Raw genomic sequence first — 20651 nt, forward strand, 5'->3', positions numbered from 1 at the left:
TAACTTCGGTTAAAAGAAAAGAAAATTTCATCATAATATATTTAAAGGAGACAGCCAACGGGAAAAATGCTTTTCGAAATATCGAGAGATCGAACATCTGAATGTCGAGAAATTGAGAAATGAAAAAATTTTCAAAATCGAAAAACTTAAAAACTCAAAAAAACGTAAAATTAAAATATTCAATTCGTCCAACAGATGGCGATGAGGTCGACCTAACCTTAAAGTTGTCGGCGGATTTTTTCATTGATTTGTATAATCTTTAAAACTGAAGTGCACTTTTTACGTGGGACTCCAGTGGCGTGTCAGACACGTGGTTTCAGGGGGCACAGATAAGCAATTTTACGAGTGATTTGAAACTCTTTATTTAAATCACTGTCACGCAATTAAATTTAAACAATCTCAACACTTAAAAACCTAATCGGCGCAAACACAACAGTGTACTTGCCAAAACATAATAAAATCCTGAACTAAAATGTGTATTTGAAATCATATTCATTTTCACAAAATGAATCAATATAAAATTAAATATTTTATTTTCTATGAATACAAAAGCTCCAACTCTGCCGAATACTGCAAAATTTAACTTTGCAAACCTTAACCTACAATGTTTTTCACACGTATTATTTTTTCAAAAAATTAAGAAATCTCATGGACCCCTGGAGTTTCATTTTTTAAATATTTTAAAGCATCTCAGGGGCTTCTAGTGTTTTATCTTTACACAAAATTTCCGACGCACACAAATACCGCATTTTGAGACGACAAATTTTTATGAACTTTTCCAACAAATTATTATCGATAATACTTTATTTTTTTATATAATCTTTAAATCTGTATGTCTGTGTTATCGTTAATAATCAGATGCGCGTCAAGTGAGTCACCCACCATAAATCAGGTTTATTTTAGATACTTGTTTCGCCGATTCGGAAAAGTACTTCACTGATTTCCTGTCGCTTGTCGATGTCGAATGTGCGACCTAATTTTATTGGAAGGATTATATTTATTTGTTTAAATAAATATTTTCGAGCCATTTGTTTAAGATAAGTTTTATGGTGTATTTAAAAATGTGTCGATGAAGTCATAACTTCAAATTTAGAGAGCACTGCACTGTATTTTGTAATTTTTGTAATTATTTCTTTAATTATGTATAGTTTCTTTTCTTTGAATTGTATCTTAATTTAATTATAATATATTCCTGTCATTGGATAATAATCTGTTGGAGAATAAAGTCTTATTATTATTATTATGAGAAATCGTGTGAAAAATAAAAATAAAAATTTTGTAAAATAACCTACACCTACAGGTTTGGTTTATGAATCCACCTTGATTTTTTTTTAAATCACAATGTATCGCCACCAAGATTTCACAATCAGCGTCAGTGTCGTAATAATGATAGTGCCATGAAATAAAATTTTTGTAGAAAATTGCTTCCATATGTAAATTTAATTAAGCAACTAGACCGCAATCGACAGTGAAAATAAATACAAAATTAATAGCCACAACCACTAGATTTAGCTGCATAAACGTGAATTATACCGTTAGTACTATTATCGATTATCGATCCATCTTGAGTGACAGGCAATACTGCAGGGAACAACCATAAACAAACCATGGACTAAGCAAACTTTAATCATCCGGTCAAGCAAATTTCTACTAAAACTTTTTCGTTTTACAAAGATTCATTGTAATAAAAAAAGTTCATGAGGGTCCACCATGTGCAACTATTTGTTCGTTTTTATCTAATCTAAACATCGCTTTATCGTTATGAGAATCCAGATCTGTTTGTTGCGCTTCCTAGAACCCGAACTAACAAAAATTCCCAGTTTTTGTCAATAAAACTGATAACTGGGGCGCCACAATAATAAAATGGTGATAGGTACTTCCAGCGAGTACCACGATTGCACTTATTTTCCTTCTCGGATTTAATTAATTTGGTATGTCTGATGATAGTGTAATAGCGTTATATGATTATGAAAGATGCCTATCTGAATACCCACTAATAAATATTCATGGTAATGGAAATATTTATAACGAATGTCTCTCGTATAAAACGCTACTTAAAATAATGGCTTAATGGTACGAAACCTTGTTTAGATATTTAAAGACAACATTCCTGTAATTAATACCAGTAGAAAGAACATACATGTCATTATTCTTTTCAAACGAAATGTCTCCAACTGCTATTGACCCATGAGGGTCTTTGTCCCGTGGGAGGTGCAGACGACGGAAGCACTCCAATTGTTATATAATAAAGGAAAAAAGGAACTGTATTGCCACTATTTGTAACAATAGACCGCTTGTTGGCTATGGTATTCGGTAGCAAGTGATTAACCTTGCCACTTCTATTCGGCTACCAACAAGATCACTGCTTGTGGTTTTTATTTTTATGGTTGTAATAAATTACTTCTGGTTCGCGTTTGATGAAGTATTAGCATTTTTTACGCGCTGTCGTGGCCTTTTTTTGACTTATGGATGTTTCTTCATAGTTCACACGCTTTTATTTTTTAAAGCGACGCGTGAAGATACGAAAAACGTGGGAACTGGGTTAGGATGGTAGTGCGATTTGAGAAAATTGCGTTATAAATGATTTTTTGTAAACCACGAGATTAATTTGAGAGGTTTTAGGTCGTTAAGGAACGAGGTGAATAAAGGCGGTTCCATACGGGACGCTTGCGGAACCCCTGAGGTAGCAATTAGCGCAAACAGGTTAATTGATTCTGAAGATGAACGTCATTAAGTAAAGACCGCAAGAAACGTAATTTGCGTAATAAAATAGCTATTATGCCAAGTTCGTGGCATATAACTGAAATAATAACGGCCCGAGAAGCGACCCTTGTGGAACTCCTCGTTTCCCTTTCACTTCCACAAACCCAAAGATTACCATCGCTAGCCCCAGTTCCCACAATTATTTTTACTACTTCACACACCGTGGGCGTTCTACCTAATTTAGGAATCGCATAGACTCTAGGTGACTCGGTCGAAATTGGGTTTGCGAGGCTCTGGCTCAGCTCTGGCATGTTCTGGCGCTAGCGTCGTTAATTCGAGTCGTTGGGTTTCTTCACAGCGCACCGTCGACAATAGCCGCATGGTGCTAAAGCTAGTGTGCATGTGTAGTTCAGTGCCCTGTCTTGCCATGAAACCCGATCGAGAGGACCATTAGCCACCATGACGAGTCAAGTGCACCAGACTAGACCAGGAAGTGGTCTCAGCTTGAGCGTTCTAGGTGAGTTTGTAACCGTTGGCAGAAACCGTGACCTGACCATTGGGAGGTGATGATTCATGCGGCTGTTTGGCAGACTTTGGTGGACAGTGGGTCTTGGGTTTGCGTGGGTAGCGGTTTCGCTTTCGATGGAAGCGGAACGGCCGGATGGCGGGTGAGGGTGGACACAGAAGCGGCCAGTAAAATAAAAATGTATCCTATTTAAAAAAAAATCGTTTTCTAATTTTAAAAATTGGTCTAAAGAGTTTAGACAGTACTTCCCTCGCTGTCGGAAACATGACGACTGCATACCTCTTATGTTTTTTTTCTCACTACATTTTTGTAGCAGGGCAATTTAAAAAAAAATGCGATGAGGTCATCACCATTTTTGCAAGGACACGTATATCAGTTTGGATAAATGTAGTGTAATAATAAAAATAAAAGTACTGCATTCCCAAATTTTCGGGAAAATTAATTGATTATTATTATTCATCATTGCATCTAAAATTTGTAGTAAAATTTCAAATTTTGTGATTTGAGTAGTTAATTTTAGAAATCTTCCAATAAAAACTCGCTCCTTACACATTACGCACACAAATAAAACAACACTTATTTAAAATAATGTTTATATAAGCACCTATGTCCAAATTTTTGTAAGCGGTTTTTTCACGAGCAACTTGCTTTTAAGTATTTATGTTCCATATTGATACACATGGTGAGATTGAGCGTCGTTTTACGTACGCCTGTATTAAGCAGCCGCAGTCCATTCGAATAATACAGAGCCCAAGGATCCTGAAGATTCTAGAAATTTTAAAAATATATAACATTGCAGAGATTTTAAAGGTTGAAAATTTCCAGTAATTCTAAAAGCTCTAAAACTACATATCCTAAGGCCTAAGGCTTCTGAAAACCCTAAAGACTCTTGATTTTTCAGAAAAAGATTGTAGAAATTTCAAAGATTTCAAGTCTTTCAAATATTGTAAAGTGTTTAAAGACTAAAAATCCTAAGAACTGTAACTACTCTGATGTCTCTAACAACTCTAAGAACTTTAAAGACTCTAGATTTTCCAGAGATTTCGGAGATTCCATAGACTCCAGAGATATAAACATTTCAAAGATTCTAAAGGCTCAAACGTTTCAAAAATTGTAAAAAATCTAAATACCCTAGAACATTGTAGAGAATCTAAAATGTCCAAAATTTTCAAAAATTCGAAAGGCCCTAAAGACCAAAGAGTCTAAGGACTTTGAAAACTCTAAAGACTCCAGATTTCACAGAGATTCCAGAGGTTCCACACATACCTGAGATTTCAGAAATTTGAGAGTATGCATACATTCCCAAGATTCTAGATATTTTAAAGGCTCCAAAGACTAACGAGATTAAAGACTCCAAAGATCCTAGATTTTCCAAAGATTGCAGAGATTGCAGAGGTTCTAGAGATTCTAAAGACTCTAAAGACACTAAATACTCTAAAGATTCTAAGGACTCAAACGTTCCAAAGATTGTAGAAATTTCAAAAATTTCAAGTGTTGCAAATATTGTAAAGTGTTGAAAGACTAAAAATCCTAAGAATTTTAACTACTCTGATGTCTCTGATAACTGTAAGAACTTTTTAAAGACTGGATTTTCCAGAGATTCCAGAGATTTCGGAGATTCCATAGACTCCAGAGATATAAACATTTCAAAGATTGTAAGGCTCAAACGTTTCAAAAATTGTAAAAAATCTAAATACTCTAGAACATTGTAGAGAATCTAAAATGCCCAAAATTTTCAAAAATTCCAAAAGCCCAAAAGGCCAAAGAGCCTAAGGACTTTGAAAACTCTAAAGACTCCAGATTTCACAGAGATTCCAGAGGTTCCACACATACCAGAGATTTCAGAAATTTGAGAGTATGCATACATTCCAAAGATTCTAGATATTCTAAAGGCTCCAAAGACTAAAGAGCTTAAAGACTCTAAAGATCCTAGATTTTCCAAAGATTGTAGATATTTCAGAGCTTCTAGAGATTCTAAAGACTCTAAAGACACTAAATACTGTAAAGATTCTAAGGACTCAAACGTTCCAAAGATTGTAGAAATTTCAAAAATTTCAAGTGTTTCAAATATTGTAAAGTGGTTAAAGACTAAAAATCCTAAGAACTTTAACTGCTCCGATGTCTCTGACAACTCTAAAAACTTTAAATACTCTAGATTTTCCAGAGATTCCAGGGATTTCGGAGATTCCATAGACTCCAAAGATACAAACATTTCAAAGATTCTAAGGGCTCAAACGTTTCAGAAATTGTAAAAAATCTAAATACCCTAGAACATTGTAGAGAATCTAAAATGTCCAAAATTTTCAAAAATTCGAAAGGCCCTAAAGACCAAAGAGCCTAAGGACTTTGAAAACTCTAAAGACTCCAGATTTCACAGAGATTCCAGAGGTTCCACACATACCTGATATTTCAGAAATTTGAGAGTATGCATACATTCCAAAGATTCTAGATATTTTAAAGGCTCCAAAGACTAAAGAGGTTAAAGACTCTAAAGATCTTAGATTTTCCAAAGATTGCAGAGATTTCAGAGGTTCTAGAAATTCTAAAGACACTAAATACTCTAAAGATTCTAAGGACTCAAACGTTCCAAAGATTGTAGAAATTTCAAAGATTTCAAGTGTTTCAAATATTGTAAAGTGTTTAAAAACTAAAAATCCTAAGAATTTTAACTACTCTGATGTCTGTGATAACTCTAAGAACTTTTTAAAGACTCTGGATTTTCCAGAGATTCCAGAGATTTCGGAGATTCCATAGACTCCAAAGATATAAACATTTCAAAGATTCTAAGGGCTCAAACGTTTCAAAAATCGTAAAAAATCTAAAATGTCCAAAATTTTCAAAAATTCCAACGGCCATAAAGACCAAAGAGCCTAAGAACTTTGAAAACTCTAAGACTCCAGATTTCACAGAGATTCCAGAGGTTCCACACATACCAGAGATTTCAGAAATTTGAGAGTATGCATACATTCCAAAGATTCTAGATATTCTAAAGGCTCTAAAGACTAAAGAGCTTAAAGAGTCTAAAGATCCTAGATTTTCCAAAGACTGTAGAGATTTCAGAGATTCTAGAGATTCTAAAGACTCTAAAGACACTAAATAAGTACTCTAAGGATTCTAAGGACTCAAACGTTCCAAATATTGTAAAAATTCTAAAAGTTTTTAAAGCCCTGAAGACCCTGAGCACTTTGAGGATTCTGATGATTCTAGAGACTCCTAAATCTCCAAAGAGGCTAAGATTCTGAAGACTTTAAAAATTCTAAAGATTCTAAAGGTTCTAAGGATTCTAGTATAATTCCATAGATTTCAGTGGTTATTAAAACTGCAAAGATGATAAAATCACCACAAATTCCTAGAGATGCTGTATAACCTAGAGAAACTGTGAATTCAAAAGTTCCAAAAATTCTTGAAATTCTATGCGATTTGAAGATTTCGAAAGATTCCAATGGTTTCAAAGCCTCTAAACATTCCAAAGATTCTAGACATCTGAAGATTCTGGAAATTTTAAAGATTCTAGAACTCCTGGTGATCCTAAAATGTCCAAAATTTCCAATGATTTGAAAAACAAGAAAAATACTAAGGACCTCGAGAATTTTGAGGATTCTGAGTACTCTAAAGATTCTAAAGTATTAAAAAATTCAAAAATTTCTAAATGTTCTAAAAGTTTCAAATATTCAATATTCAAAAATTTCATTCTAGAGATTCTAAAATGTCCAAAAATTCTAAATTAAAGATGCTAAGAATTTAGAGGACTTTCAGGACCCTGAGGACTCTATGTCCTGAAAATTCTAAGGAGTCTTGATTTTCCAGAGTTTCCTCAGGTTTTTATGTATATGTACTAAGAAAATCAAAGGATAAGCCCCACCCACCCGCCCCATGGCAATTGCGATTAATCTTTTTATTCGTTGTGAGGCGGGGAGCGGGGCTTAAATGCAAAGTTCATATTTCTCTACAAGAATATACCGTATGGAACATGTTTTAAATATCGTGCTCAAAGAAAACTACACATATTAAGAAAAAAAAAAAAAAAAATTAAGCCCCACCCACCCGTCCCGATATTCGTTATGAGATCAGGGGGCGGGGCTTAACTGCAAAGTCCATATGTCTGACACACGATCATATTGGAGAAAATAGACTATTTTGAGAAAAAATAAGTAATGAATATTCTTATTCTCTCAAATTTAAACTCCGCCCCTCTCTCTGACAACGAATAAAAAATTCATCACAACCGAGATAGGGCGGATGGGTGGGGCTTAATTATTGGTTTCTTTTTCTTAATGTATTATGTCATTAACCTATATGGTGTCTGTAATATTTCTATTATATATTCTTTTCTTAGAAGGTATCTCATTTGCCAAAATCACTCTTATAGCTGATTTCTGGGTAAAATTTTAGTGTTTTGAAATGGCTTCTGTTCCAGTAAATATTTGAAACGTTGGAAAATCTTGCGGAAAATACTACAAGGAACATCTGAATTTCTGAGAACCCACTTCCGATTTGTTATCATCTAAACATGAAAACCAGCCCAAAATCCACTGTCGTTCAAGTATATATGGATTGTACCTTCGGGTGTACCTCAGGGATCTATACTGGGAGCATTATTATTTTCAGTCTTCATTAACGATATCGCGAACAAATTCAAATGTAAATTTAGTCAAATTCCACACTATTTATAAATTATTAAAATAATTGCAAAAGAACTTCGGAGATCCAAGCGTTTTTTTAAAGGACGTGAAAGAATTTCATGGGCTCCAAGAGTCCTTTTCTAAAAAATTGAATCTCGGAGAGCCTATTTTGTTTTTCAAAGAATTTAATTGGGGATCATTTTTTTTACACAATTAAAAAAAGTTCGTTCCTAAATTATTTTTTTTTTATTCGAAATATCGAAGTCAAAAATTGGAGCAAATGTTTTCACGTCGGCAAAAATGTGCAGCCTGTGTTGGGTCTACATTAATAATAATCGCGCGATATCTTTCCAGACGATAACCCGGTAAACTACAAAGAGATAAGCCTGACAACAACACGTTATCACAATATTGTTGTAATACAAACGTGGAAATGTTGATGAATGGTTTTCGCCGACAGGCGCCGACGGTGTAGCATTTCCGATGCGAATGGAGACTTTTGTTTTATCGCCAGTCGAAAAAATCCTTTGTAATCGGCTGCGCTCTAATCCGTTTATTGATTTTTTTTATCTTTCAAACAAACAATAAATCATCTGGCGCTTTGAACACTTCGCAATTTGTGTCACCAAAATCGCGGACTTCAAACGCAACACTCCTAACAAATTCCGGTAGAACCACATCATAATTGTGTAATGTGGTAGACGTTATAAAATGAAACCCGATTTTAATTGGCGTGCAATGCAAAAACGGGATTCAGCCTTCGTTCTAGTCGTGCAAAAATCTGCTCAAAAATTTTTCTACCGATCGATTTAATTACAGCGAACACACCTTTAATTTACATTGAGGTTTTTGCATTGTTGGAACCTTGTAAACAACATGTGCGACTAATGGCACTCGAGACCTGTTCGGGTTCCATCAATGGCACATGTCAGGCTTTTGTTCGAAATATGGCGGCATTTCCGCGTCGGACCGCTGCTCTCAGTGTTTAAATACCTGTACCTGAAACCGTTAAACACTTTTTATTGTGTATCAAGGCAATCGCGGATTAGTTCCGCACGAAGGCTGCGGCCGGTTTTGGTAATCAAAAGAGCGAAAATGTGTGGTCGCGATGGCTTGGAAGACGCGACGTGATTCTGGCGTCCGTATACGGACGCCGCTTTACCTTGAAAGTTATTAATTTCTCTGTGGCTATTAACGCCACATTCGCGATCGGTGTGCAAGCAGCTATCAATAATTTTCAGTCACGAAACGCCCGAGCGTGTACATTAAAACAATAACATGGCCAAGGCTACGTTTTCCATATTTTACACGTAAAAACGTTGATGTAACAGGTTATTAAGTCCACTCGATACCTCCAAGCGTTCCCATTTGTAAAATAAGTGGACCCAACAGGTGATTTTTTACGCCTCCACTCATGACTCAAATTTGAGGTCAATTCGAATCTACTATTAATTATGAGTCCATAGAAATCGTCTCCGGTGCTTGTGTGTGGCACGTTCGTTCCGTTTCCTCGAATTTATGGTCTTTTCGAAAAGCATCGTTCTAAATCAAGGCACTGAAGCGAATCGTGTAAATACTGAAATCCAAGGAACAAATCATATTAGAAGTAGGTCTGAGTGTGTGCACGAGAAACAAGGTTTTATGTTACCGCGGTTGTGTGTATTTGCCGGAGAATGAATTGGTTTGCTTGTTAAACAACTTTGATGGGGAATGGATGATAAGGATTTTAAGAATGCAATAGGCACAGATACTTGACAGATGTATAACATGCCAAGAAGAAATGTAGAGAAGTGCACTAATTACTCAGTATTGGATTAAATATCAGATTGGCCTGAATGTAGCGTGTTGTGGTCACACTGACATTTACACACAACTTGTCTTTCCACGAGATTTACCAAATTAGTGTTTTTCAAAAAAATCAAAAATTGGTGCCCACGCAGTTGGCGAAACGCGTCCACAATGAAATCGTTCAACCACGCGAATTGCACAACATCGCTGCTACCTCCTTACAGTCGGACTTTAGCCCCTATTATAGAATTTTATTAATGACATACTAGATCTACTTAACGTAGCGGTCATTTCCTATTTTCGAGCCTGACCAACGCTAATTTTAGCCTATTGCACAATCGCGATTGTCAAGTAAGGACGAAATTTAACTTCGTTTATTTAATTCAACGGGAAGTAATCAAATATTAAAATGACGCAATTTCATTCATTAATTCTTCGAATTGACTAAAATATTAACGCGCACTTGACCTGTGCCAACACTGGCAAGGTCACAAATTTAATTAAAATGTTTTCACGTTGTGATAACACAAGTATTAGAAATTTGTTTGTTTAAGAAAATTAGTTATTATCGTGTGTGTTTTATTAGCTTTGTTTTTAATGTTTGTTGGAATGGATGGAGTGACAGGGCATTAAGCGTTTGTTAAAAATCGGTCGTATTAGATGGTAATATCAGCTTGTAATAACGAATGTGTATTATAAGCAACACGCTGCGCTCATTATAAATTCAAAAATACGATGGTTAAAATAGCAACAAAAGGAAAATAACGTTTTCGCAGTAATGTGAGATACCAGAGGTGATTGCCCTAAGTACACCCATGTAATATTTGTTTTACGATGCTTTGGAGATTAAATCGGGTATTACCTGCAGTTTTCCCGAAATTACGCAAAATTTTACCCCACGATATTCCGACTAAAAATGGTACAAAAATTCTTGCCCGAAATTGTTGAATTTTTTTCAGCAAACTACAACACGCCACTCATACGAGATAATAATTTCCGGGGATATTTTGAGCAAAAAAACTAGTTGAATTCACTGAATTTTATAATATTAGTGCAACAATTCTTGCCCCACATTCTTTCCCCGAACATCCTCGATTTATATTTCAAATTAGGGTTTCTACTTGGAATTCCTTTGAGGGAGAAACCAAAGTATGTATAGAATTTTTAAATTCTTCCCCCTAATATGTCGGCGCGCGTAACAAGCTATATTAGATACAAATATTCTTTCTCTCCTGATATTTCTTTCGAGAGAAAACCAACTGAATTGACAGAATTCTGAAATCGGGGCAAACATTCTTACCCAATAATCTTCCGTTGAGCGTAATAGGTTATAATATATCTAGATATCTACGGATTGTTCATGAAGATATTTTTAGCGAAAATTTCTTGCCCTACATTTTTTCTGCAAACACAACGATCTATACTTTAAAAATGAAATATACTTTTGAAAGCGAAATGTATTCATTGAATTTTTAAAAACGCTGCAAAATTTTTACCCCACATTCTTTCCCCGAACTTCGCCAACTATTTTCTGCTTTTAAAATAATTTTTAGGGTTCGCATCATTCATGTATTTTTTAAATAGGGTGCAAACATTCTTCCCCACAATATTTGGTTACAAAATAAATTTGCTTATCTTCTCCGAAAAATTGATTGCTCTTAAATGTGCAAAATATGATGAGTCTATACTTGTGATTTATTTTCAGTCTTATCTTAGCAAGTGATAGCCCCGCCCACCCGCCCCATATTTTCTCAGAGTTTATGTCATTTGCCAAATAAGTTTTACCTTAACAAGTACTAGCCCCGCCCACCCACCCCCGGTTTTTAGAGGATATGTCATCTGCCAAAATGAGTCATATCTTACAAAGTACTAGCCCCGCCCACCCGCCCCTTATTTTCTCAGGGGATATGTCATTTGCCAAAATAAGACTTATGTTAGCAAGTACTAGCCCCGCCCACCCGTTCTTTAATTTTTCAGAGGGTAGTACTTGCTAGTACTTGCTAAAGACAAGTCTTAATTTGGCAAATCACATATCCTCTGAGAAAACAGGGGGTGGGTGGGTGGTAAGCCAAGTATTAGCTCCACCCACCCACCCCCTGTTTTCTCTAATTTTGGCAAATCACATGCTCTGGCAAAATAGGGAGCGGGTATTAATCTTGTAAAAGATGATTAAATTGGAAAATTAAAAAAACTGAAAAATTGCAAACCTAAAGAATCGAAAAATTGAGAAATCTGGAGCCTGAAAAACTGAAAAATCGCAACCTTCGCAAGTCGAAAATGGGAAAATCAAAAAATAGTTTAATTGAGGAATCGGCAAACTGAAAATTCAAAAATCGAAAAGCCGAAAAGTAAAAAAACGTAAAACTGATAAATCGAAAAATCGAAACATCGAAAAATTGAAAAACTGAGACAATCAAAACATCCGAATCTCGATAAATCGAGTTCTCAAAAAATTGAAAACTCGAAAAATTCACAAATCGAATATACATAAAACAGTCGAAAATTGAAAAATCCAAAGTTTAAAAAACGAAAAACTGAAGAATTGAAGAACTGAAAAATCGAAACTGCGAATTCGAGAAACGGTAAAATAAAAAAATATATACATATATATTAATCGAAAAATCGGAAAACTAAAAATTTAAAACATAGAACAATTGAAATATCGCAAAATTGAAAAATCAAAGAATCAAAAAAGAAAAATTCGAAAATCTAAAACCTAAAAATCGAAAACTGAAAAATCGACAAATCGAAACTCCAGAATTTAAAAAAATTGAAAAATCGAATAACTGAAAAATGGAAACATCGGGAAATAGAAAAAAAATGAGGAATTGATAAATTGAGAAATTGAGCAATCAAAACATCCAAACATCTGAATTCGATAAATCGAGAAATAAAAAAATTGAAAAATTAAAAAAAAATTAAACATCGAAAATTTGAAAAAAAATTAAGAAATCGAAGTATAAAACTGTTGAAAATTTGAAAAATGAAAATGAAAAAACAAAAAATTGTGATATAAAATCGGGGAGTTGAAAAATTGAGGAGACGGAATATTGAAAAATTGGAAAGTTTGGAAGTCGACAAAATTTAAAAATCTAAAATAAAAAAACGAAAAAGTGTATAATTAAAACTCAAAAAATGTACAAAGTGAAAATCAAACTTGGAATTTGAAGAAAAATTGCTAAAAACCTGAAAATTTGAAAAATTTAATAAAGGAAAAATTGTAAAATCGAAAGAAACAACAAATAAAAGAAATGAAAAAAAGGAAAATTTTGTTATAAAATCTAAAAAGTGAAACTTAAAAAATCGGGAAAATGAAAAATAAAAATCGGAAACAAAAAATTGGACAAGGGAAAAATGAAAAATTGCCAAATTGAAAAACCGAAAAATTGAAGGAACGAAAAATTGAAAATTTTAGAGGTCGAGAAATTGTAAAATTGAAAAATCAAAAATAAAAAATGAAAAATTACAAAATGAAAACTTGAAAAATCTTAAGAATCGAAACAGTGAAAAATCAAAAAAAAAAGAAATATCTATTATGAAATAGAATTATTTAAAATTAAAGAAATTGGAAAATCGGAAGACTGGAAATCCAAAAACTGCAAAGTAAAAAATTTAAAAATTGAAAAATGGACGAACTGAAAATTCAAAGCCTGTAAATTTGAAAAATTGAACAAATGAAAAATTGTAAAATCGAAAAAAACACAGAAAATAAAGGAAATGAAGAAACGGACAATTGTGATATAAATCGAGAAAATAAAAATTAAAAATTCGCCACACTGAAAAATAAAAATCGGGAACATGAAAAATTGATAAACTGAAAATTCGAAAAATTGAAGAAACGAAAAATTGAAAAATCGAAAGAAACAACGAAAAATAAAGGAATTGAAAAAATGAAAATTTGTGACATAAAATCGAGAACTTGAAACATTGAGGAAACGAAAAATTGAATATGACAAAAATTAAAAAATTGCAAATCGAAAAATTGAAAAATTTAGAAGTCAAGAAACTGTAAAATTGAAAAATCAAAAATAAAAAAACGAAAAAGTTTATAATGAAAACTTTTTCGCACTACAAAGTGTACGTTGTAACAGCGATGTAAATGTCGTCATTTTTGCATGTTTTTCCTTTTTTTTACACAGAAAACAGAACTGAAAATCAAATTTTAATATAAGAGGGACAAAATATGTCTACTAAGGATTATTAAGAAAAAAAAACTATCGAGGACATTTCAAATGGGATGAAAACTGTCCCAATCCAGGCCGAGTGATACCGCCTTAAATCTGCACTTTCCAAACCAAAGTTCAACGTATCGAGGTCCGACTGTACTTTGATTTTTCGTGGTCCGTTTCAGCTGCATAAATCTGCAACCTGGCCGCGCATAAAGTGCATTAAAGCATAAAATTCCGGGTTTACAAAAGAGCTAATTTACGAGTGAATGGGGAGAAGCTCCATTAATTACGCGCTTAACAGTTGCAAAAGAGGCTGCTTCGATTGGTCTTTTTGAAATTTCGTGATTTATCGTAGTATTTTGAGTGCGTGCACAGGGTGGTCATGCGATTAAAACACCAAACCAGCCTACGAAAGATGAGACTTTGATGTATCATTGTAATTAAAGCCAACTTGTAACTATTAATTATGCTAATCGCCTCCAATTTATTAGGACACGTTATTGTGTAAGTCGGCGCAATCAATCTTTTTCAGGTGGCTTATTTCCAAAGGAAATTATCGTGGACAATGACACTAATCTACATACTTACAGTCATTTTCGGCGTAATTTTTCACGTGAGATAAATCGCCAGAGTTGCGCTCCGGGCCACCGCCGACCCAATTTAGCCGAAAACCGTGCCTCGACATAAAATCATGTCATTCGGAGGCCACCTACAAGGGTTAAGTGACGGAAGTCGGCAATAAAACGATGTTTGTTTGAATAATTTGAGCAGTAAAATGAAAAGGTCGTTTCACAAACACACAGCCGAAATCCGGACAAAAAATCCGAATTTATAAACAAAATACCAAACATGAGATCGTCGAGTGGTGACACCCTGTGCATGAAAAACGGTCCTTTACAAATAAAGCAGGGGCTTAATCGGCTTTGCACACATGGTATTTTTAGTCTAGACGGTCGGACTTTTGTGCAAATAAAAATAAAAGGCGCTTTTTTCAACCGCGACGAGCTAAAAATAGCACCAGATAAATCTTGGAAGTGACAACAGGTGGTGCAGGCTGTGACTTACCGAACTAAGACATTTGGTCACGTTTGTGCCAATTTGAAAGCGATGGCTGTGTAGGCGGTACTCGGCCACGATCGCATTATTTGTTCGCGTATCAAGGCGCCATCACCGGGTGATTTACTGCATAACTATGGGTTCCACTGGAACGAAAATATTTTCTTGCAAAATTATTAGGATTAGGAAAAATACGTGTTGAAATCTTAACGGAACTCTCAATACGTACTGTGTCTTACATTCTAATCGTGGCCTATATTATTTTCCAAAAAAATACCAATATAAAACTACACAGAGTAGATAATAATTCCATACCGACGAGCCGTTCTGTCCGCCAAGAAAAAAAGTCGCGAACCTGGCACATTGTCTCTGCAGCGTCCCATGCTTTACCGGCATAATTTTTAATGAGAATGCAAACACACGTACTCGCCTCTAAACGACCCATTCATAAATAACGTCCCAGCGCCGCATCCCATTTTCTCCCATGTTGTAGCATTAAAGTACTTGAGTCAACACTAATAAAATTGAAATTTTCACTTCGCCCACGTTCATCCGTTCATTCGCATTTAATTCATATCTTTGCGTTGTTCATTCATGTCCGACAAGATGAACGAAGTGAACCCTGCTGAATTTATCGGCCTGCAACCTGCAAACATGAAAAATCGATGATGGATGTTGGTGGCTTTGAAAAAGTTGCTGCGAGAACTGGTCCCGGGGTTAGAGATGGATTTGCTTAGGTTATTGTGTTGGCGAGACCGTCTGCGTGTCGGTTTGTGAATCGAAGTACTGGAGAGCGTTTAAACCTTAAATGTTTAAAATATGATGAGTCTATACTAAACTTGTGATATATTTTTAAGATATAATTAATGCTTTTTTTCATTTGGTTATACAGGGTGTCTCAGAAAAATTAATGACTTCGTTGTTAAAAAATAAATATCCAATCAGATTTAGGAATTTAACTCGTTGTTACGGAAATTTGCAATTTAACACCTTTTAAATTTAACAAGTTTTTACAAATTTAATAGGACCAAAATAGATTTTAACTTGACAAATACTAGGCCCGCCCACCCGCCCCCTATTTATTCAAACCTTGTCATTTGCCAAATTAAGTTTTTGCATGTAGTAGCCCCACCCACCCGCCCTCTATTTTCTCAGAGGGTATGGCATTTGCCAAAATCAGTCTTGTCTTACCAAATACTAGCCCCGCCCACCCTCCCCCTCTTTTTTCAGAGGATATGTCATTTGCCACAATCAGTCTTATCTTACTAGCTACTAACCCCGCCCACCCGCCCCCTATTTTCTCAGAGGATATGTGATGTGCCAAAGTAAGACTTATGTTAGCAAGTAATATCAAGTACTACCCTCTGAGAAAATAAAGTATTTGTTAGGATAAAACTGATTTTGTTAAATTTAATAGGCATAGTAACCAGTTGAATTCCTAAATCTGATTGGATATTTATTTTTTAACAACTTAGTCGCTGTGTCGATTTTTATGAGAGAGATAATTTCGGAAACTACTGGACCGATTGTCAAAGTTTATCATTCTTCTAGGAATATCATGTAGACTTTGAAGGTAAAATGTCGAAATTTGTCTGATCATCCCCACCAACAATTTGATGACGTCGCCTCAACATTTTGCTTTGTAAATTGTATTTAAATGTTATAAAATAACATGCTCCTGCATTTGTAGTTTATGAATTGGGCTTTATTTTTTACCCAAGCCATTTAGAGTTTGGCAAAAAATAATAACACAGATTTTATAATAATAAAAGAAATCTTTTTTTATCCTTTAAAATCCCAAAAGGTTAAAACTGAAAAACACAAATAAATAAAATTAAATATATGCCCCAAATTCGCTATTTATGGTACACTCATGAATCTTGGATTCAACATGAGCCTCAATCCACGATTTTTTTTTCAAAAACTGTGTACTTTGGTTTTACAACTGTATCTCATTTTTTAAATTTCAATGCAACGGTGTCAAGTAACTCGAGTTTTTTTTTTAATTTTTACTTCTCGAGGCTAAGCTAAGGAATTACATATTGTAATAGGGTGCATCCGACGAATGACTACTTTCATGTTTTCTCGACGTTTCTTCCCGTCTGTCTGTCTGTATGTGTCGATTAGACAAAATCTTCGAAACTACCGGACCAATTATGTATTGTCAAATTTTAAATGTATGTTAGGAATCTCGTGTAGGTGGTAAAACACTATTCAAAATCCCACCAACAATTTGATGACGTCCTCTCAACATTTTTTTAAGCAAACCATATTTGAATTTTATCAAATAACATACTCTTGTACTTGTAGTTTATGAATTCGCCTTGATTTTTTTGCCTAGGAATCCAGAGATTCACAAAAAATAATCAAATTTGAATAACATACATTTTATACTAATCTAAAAGGAGTACTAACAGCGCTCACTAACCAATATGCGAAGGTCGCGAATTCGATTCCCTCATGAGCCATTTTTTTTTCCTAGGGGGCGAGGAATGTTCTGTATGATAACATGAGTTTAACTCTTTCTAATGTTTAAAATTCCAGGAGATTAAAAATGAAAAACAGAAGTAAATAAAAAAATTGGTCGAAAGCTGTTTCGACAGAACTTCCCTCGCACCTAAAGTACAATGAAATATATCCAGCATTTTTGAGTTCAGTTTTTACTTTGCAGAATTTTCTGATGACGTCATCAACATTTTTGCAAAAACACGTATGTCAACTTGGATTGGTGCAGTGTAATCCTAAAAATAAAGTCCCAAAATTTTCTGGGAAAATGATCTAATCAATAAAATAAATTGACACATTCATTAATTTTTTTTGAGCCACCTGTATAAGCAAATTTAAAAGATATTAAAAACAAATCACAAGCAAGAACTCAGCATAATTTGCACATTTCGGGTAGATTTAGGAATTTAATTCGTTACTATGGAAATTTGAAATTTAACACCCTTAAATTTCACAAGTTTTTACAACGTTAATAGGGGCAAAATCAGTTTTACCTTAACAAATACTAAGCCCGCCCACCCGCCCCCTATTTTCTCAGAGGATATGTCATTTGCCAAAGTCACTCTTATCTTAACAAGTACTAGCCCCGCCCACCCGCCCCCTATTTTCTCAGAATATATATAATTTGCCAAAGTCAGTCTTATCTTAGCAAGATCTAGCCCCGCCCACCCGCCCCTATTTTCTCAGAGGACATGTCATTTGCCAAAGTCAGTCTTATCTTACCAAGTACAAGTCCCGCCCACCCGATCCCTATTTTAACAGAGCATATCTCATTTGCCAAAGTCACTCTTATCTTACGAACTACTAGCCCCGCCCACCCGCCCCCTATTTTCTCAGAGGATATCTCATTTGCCAAAGTTACTCTTACCTTACCAAGTATTAGCCCCGCCCACCCGCCCCCTGTTTTCTCAAAGGATATGTCGTCTGCCAAAATCAGTTTTATCTGAGCAAGGGCTAGCCCCACCCACCCACCCTCTCTTTTCTTAGAGGATATGTCATTTGCCAAAATCAGTCTTGTCTGAGCAAGGGCTAGCCCCGCCCACCCACCCCTATGTTCTCAGAGGATATGTGATTTGCCGAATTAAGACTTGTCTTGGTAAGTACTAGCAAGTACTACCCTCTGAAAAATTAAAGAACGGGTGGGCGGGGCTAGTACTTGCTAACATAAGTCTTATTTTGGCAAATGACATATCCCCTGAGAAAATAAGAGGCGGGTGGGCGGGGCTAGTACTTGGTAAGATATGACTCATTTTGGCAGATGACATATTCTCTAAAAACTGGGGGTTGGTGGGCGGGGCTAGTACTTGGTAAGATAAGACTGATTTTGGCAATTGACATCCTCTGAGAAAAGAGGGGGCGGGTGGGCGGGGCTAGTACTTTGCTGATTTTGCTCCTATTAATCTTGTAAAAACTTTAAAGGTGTTAAATATGATGAGTTTTGACTTCTGATTTATCCTTGCATTAATATTTTTTAGATTTGCTTATACAGGTGGCTCAAAAAAATTAATAAATGTGTCAATTTATTTCATTGATTAAATCAGGAAAAATTGAAAAATTTTACAATAAAAAAAAAGAAAAATCAGAACATTGAAAAACCGAAAAATTAAAAAAAATAAAGAAAATAAATTGAAGAATAAGACGAAATATTGAAAAACTAAAAATCGAAAAAAAAACGAAAAAGTTTCAAAATCCAGTAATTGAAAATTCGAAATTTCTTAAATTAAAAATTATAAAAGTGAAATTTTTAAAAAATTTTATATTTAAAATCAAAATTAGAAAAATTGCAGTTTAAAAATTGAACAAACGAAAAAGTGAAAAATAAGCAATTAAAAAATCTAAAAGTTGTAAAATTAGGAACTTGAAAACCGAAATTATAAAATCAGAACAATGACAACCGAAACATTGAAAATATAAAGAAAGCCGAAAATCTAAAAAAATTGAAAAATCGAATAAAAGCCCGCAAGGAAAAATTGCAAAACCAAAATTTGAGGAAATGAAAAATTGAAAAAAACTGAATCTTGAAAAAATAAAAATCGAAAAGTTGAAAAGTCGAATAAATTAAAAAGTTTTAAAATCCTATACTTAATTCATACATCGAAATGTCTAAATTCGTAAAATTGTGAAAATGGAAAATTTTAAAAATTATTATTACATATTTAAAATGAAAATAGCAAAAATTGCAAATCTAAAATTGAAAAAACGAAAAATTAAAATATCAAAAATCGAACAATTGAAAATTTTCCGAAAAATTACAAATCGAAAAATCCATAAATTGAAAAAACAAGAAAAAATAAAAATCCAAAAATTGAAAAAGTAAGGAAAACGAACCGAAACGAAAAATTGCAAATCGAGAAATTAGAGAATCTATAAATTGAAAAAATTCACATTGAAAAAGTTATAAAATCAAAACATTGAATAACTGAAAAGTAGAAAAAAATAAAACAAAAAACCGAAACGAAAAATTGAAAAATTAAAAAATTAATAATCGAAAGTTAAAAAGTCCAATAAAGGAAAAAGTTTTAAAATCCAATATTTGAAAAATCGAAATTTCCAAAGTCCTAAAATTGTAAAAATGACGTTTTTAAATTTATTATCATTGTTACATATTTAAAATGAAAACTATAAAAATTGCAAATCAAAAATTGAAAACCGAAAAATTAAAAAATCCACACATTGAAAAAATAAAAATTATAAAATCAGAACACTGAAACACTGAAAAATTGAAAACATAAGAAACCGAAAAGAAAAGTTGTAAATCGAAAATTTGAAAAGGCAAAAAAATGAAAAAGTTTCAAAAACCAATAATTGAAAAGTCTCAATTGTAAAACTGAAAAAGTGAGTTTTTTTAATTATAGTTATTATGTCATATTTAAAATAAAAATCAAGCAATTAAAAAATTTAAAAGTTGTAAAATCAAAAAGTTGAAAACCGAAAAACAATAATTTAGAATATTGAAAAATCCAAAAATTAAACAATAAAGAAAAACCGAAAGCATAAATTATAAATAGAAATATTTAAAACTAAAAATTTGTAATCGGCAAATTGAAAAATCCAAATTGAAAATTTTCACGTTGAAAAAAAGTAAAATCATAAAATCAAAACAATGACAACCGAAAAATTGAAAAGTCGAAAAATTAAAAACCAAAAAGTTACAAATTGAAAAATCCAAAAATTGAAAAATTGTACAATAAGAAAAAAGAAAAATCAGAACATTGAAAAACCGAAAAATTAAAAAAAATAAAGAAAATAAATTGAAGAATTTGATGAAATATTGAAAAACTA

General features: G+C 33.6%; 1 protein-coding gene across 7 annotated transcripts in view; it reads left to right on the plus strand.

Annotated features, from left to right (window-relative positions):
- The window catches only part of LOC135125009 (protein TANC2), a 267204-nt gene that overhangs the window by 176091 nt on the left and 70462 nt on the right, over window positions 1-20651 (plus strand). The window contains exon 2 of one of the 7 annotated variants that reach the window (XM_064050278.1): window positions 3062-3220. The exons of the other annotated variants lie outside the window; for them this stretch is intronic. Within the exon in view, the coding sequence (XP_063906348.1) occupies window positions 3163-3220 (58 nt within the window). The 5' untranslated portion in view covers window positions 3062-3162. The remainder of the gene's footprint in view (window positions 1-3061; window positions 3221-20651) is intronic. 7 annotated transcript variants of the gene reach the window in all.

This window comes from Zophobas morio, unplaced genomic scaffold, assembly GCF_036711695.1.
Source record: "Zophobas morio isolate AGI-343-1 ecotype UQ-CSIRO unplaced genomic scaffold, CSIRO_AGI_Zmor_V1 ptg000008l, whole genome shotgun sequence".
NCBI classification, from domain to species: Eukaryota; Metazoa; Arthropoda; class Insecta; order Coleoptera; family Tenebrionidae; genus Zophobas; species Zophobas morio.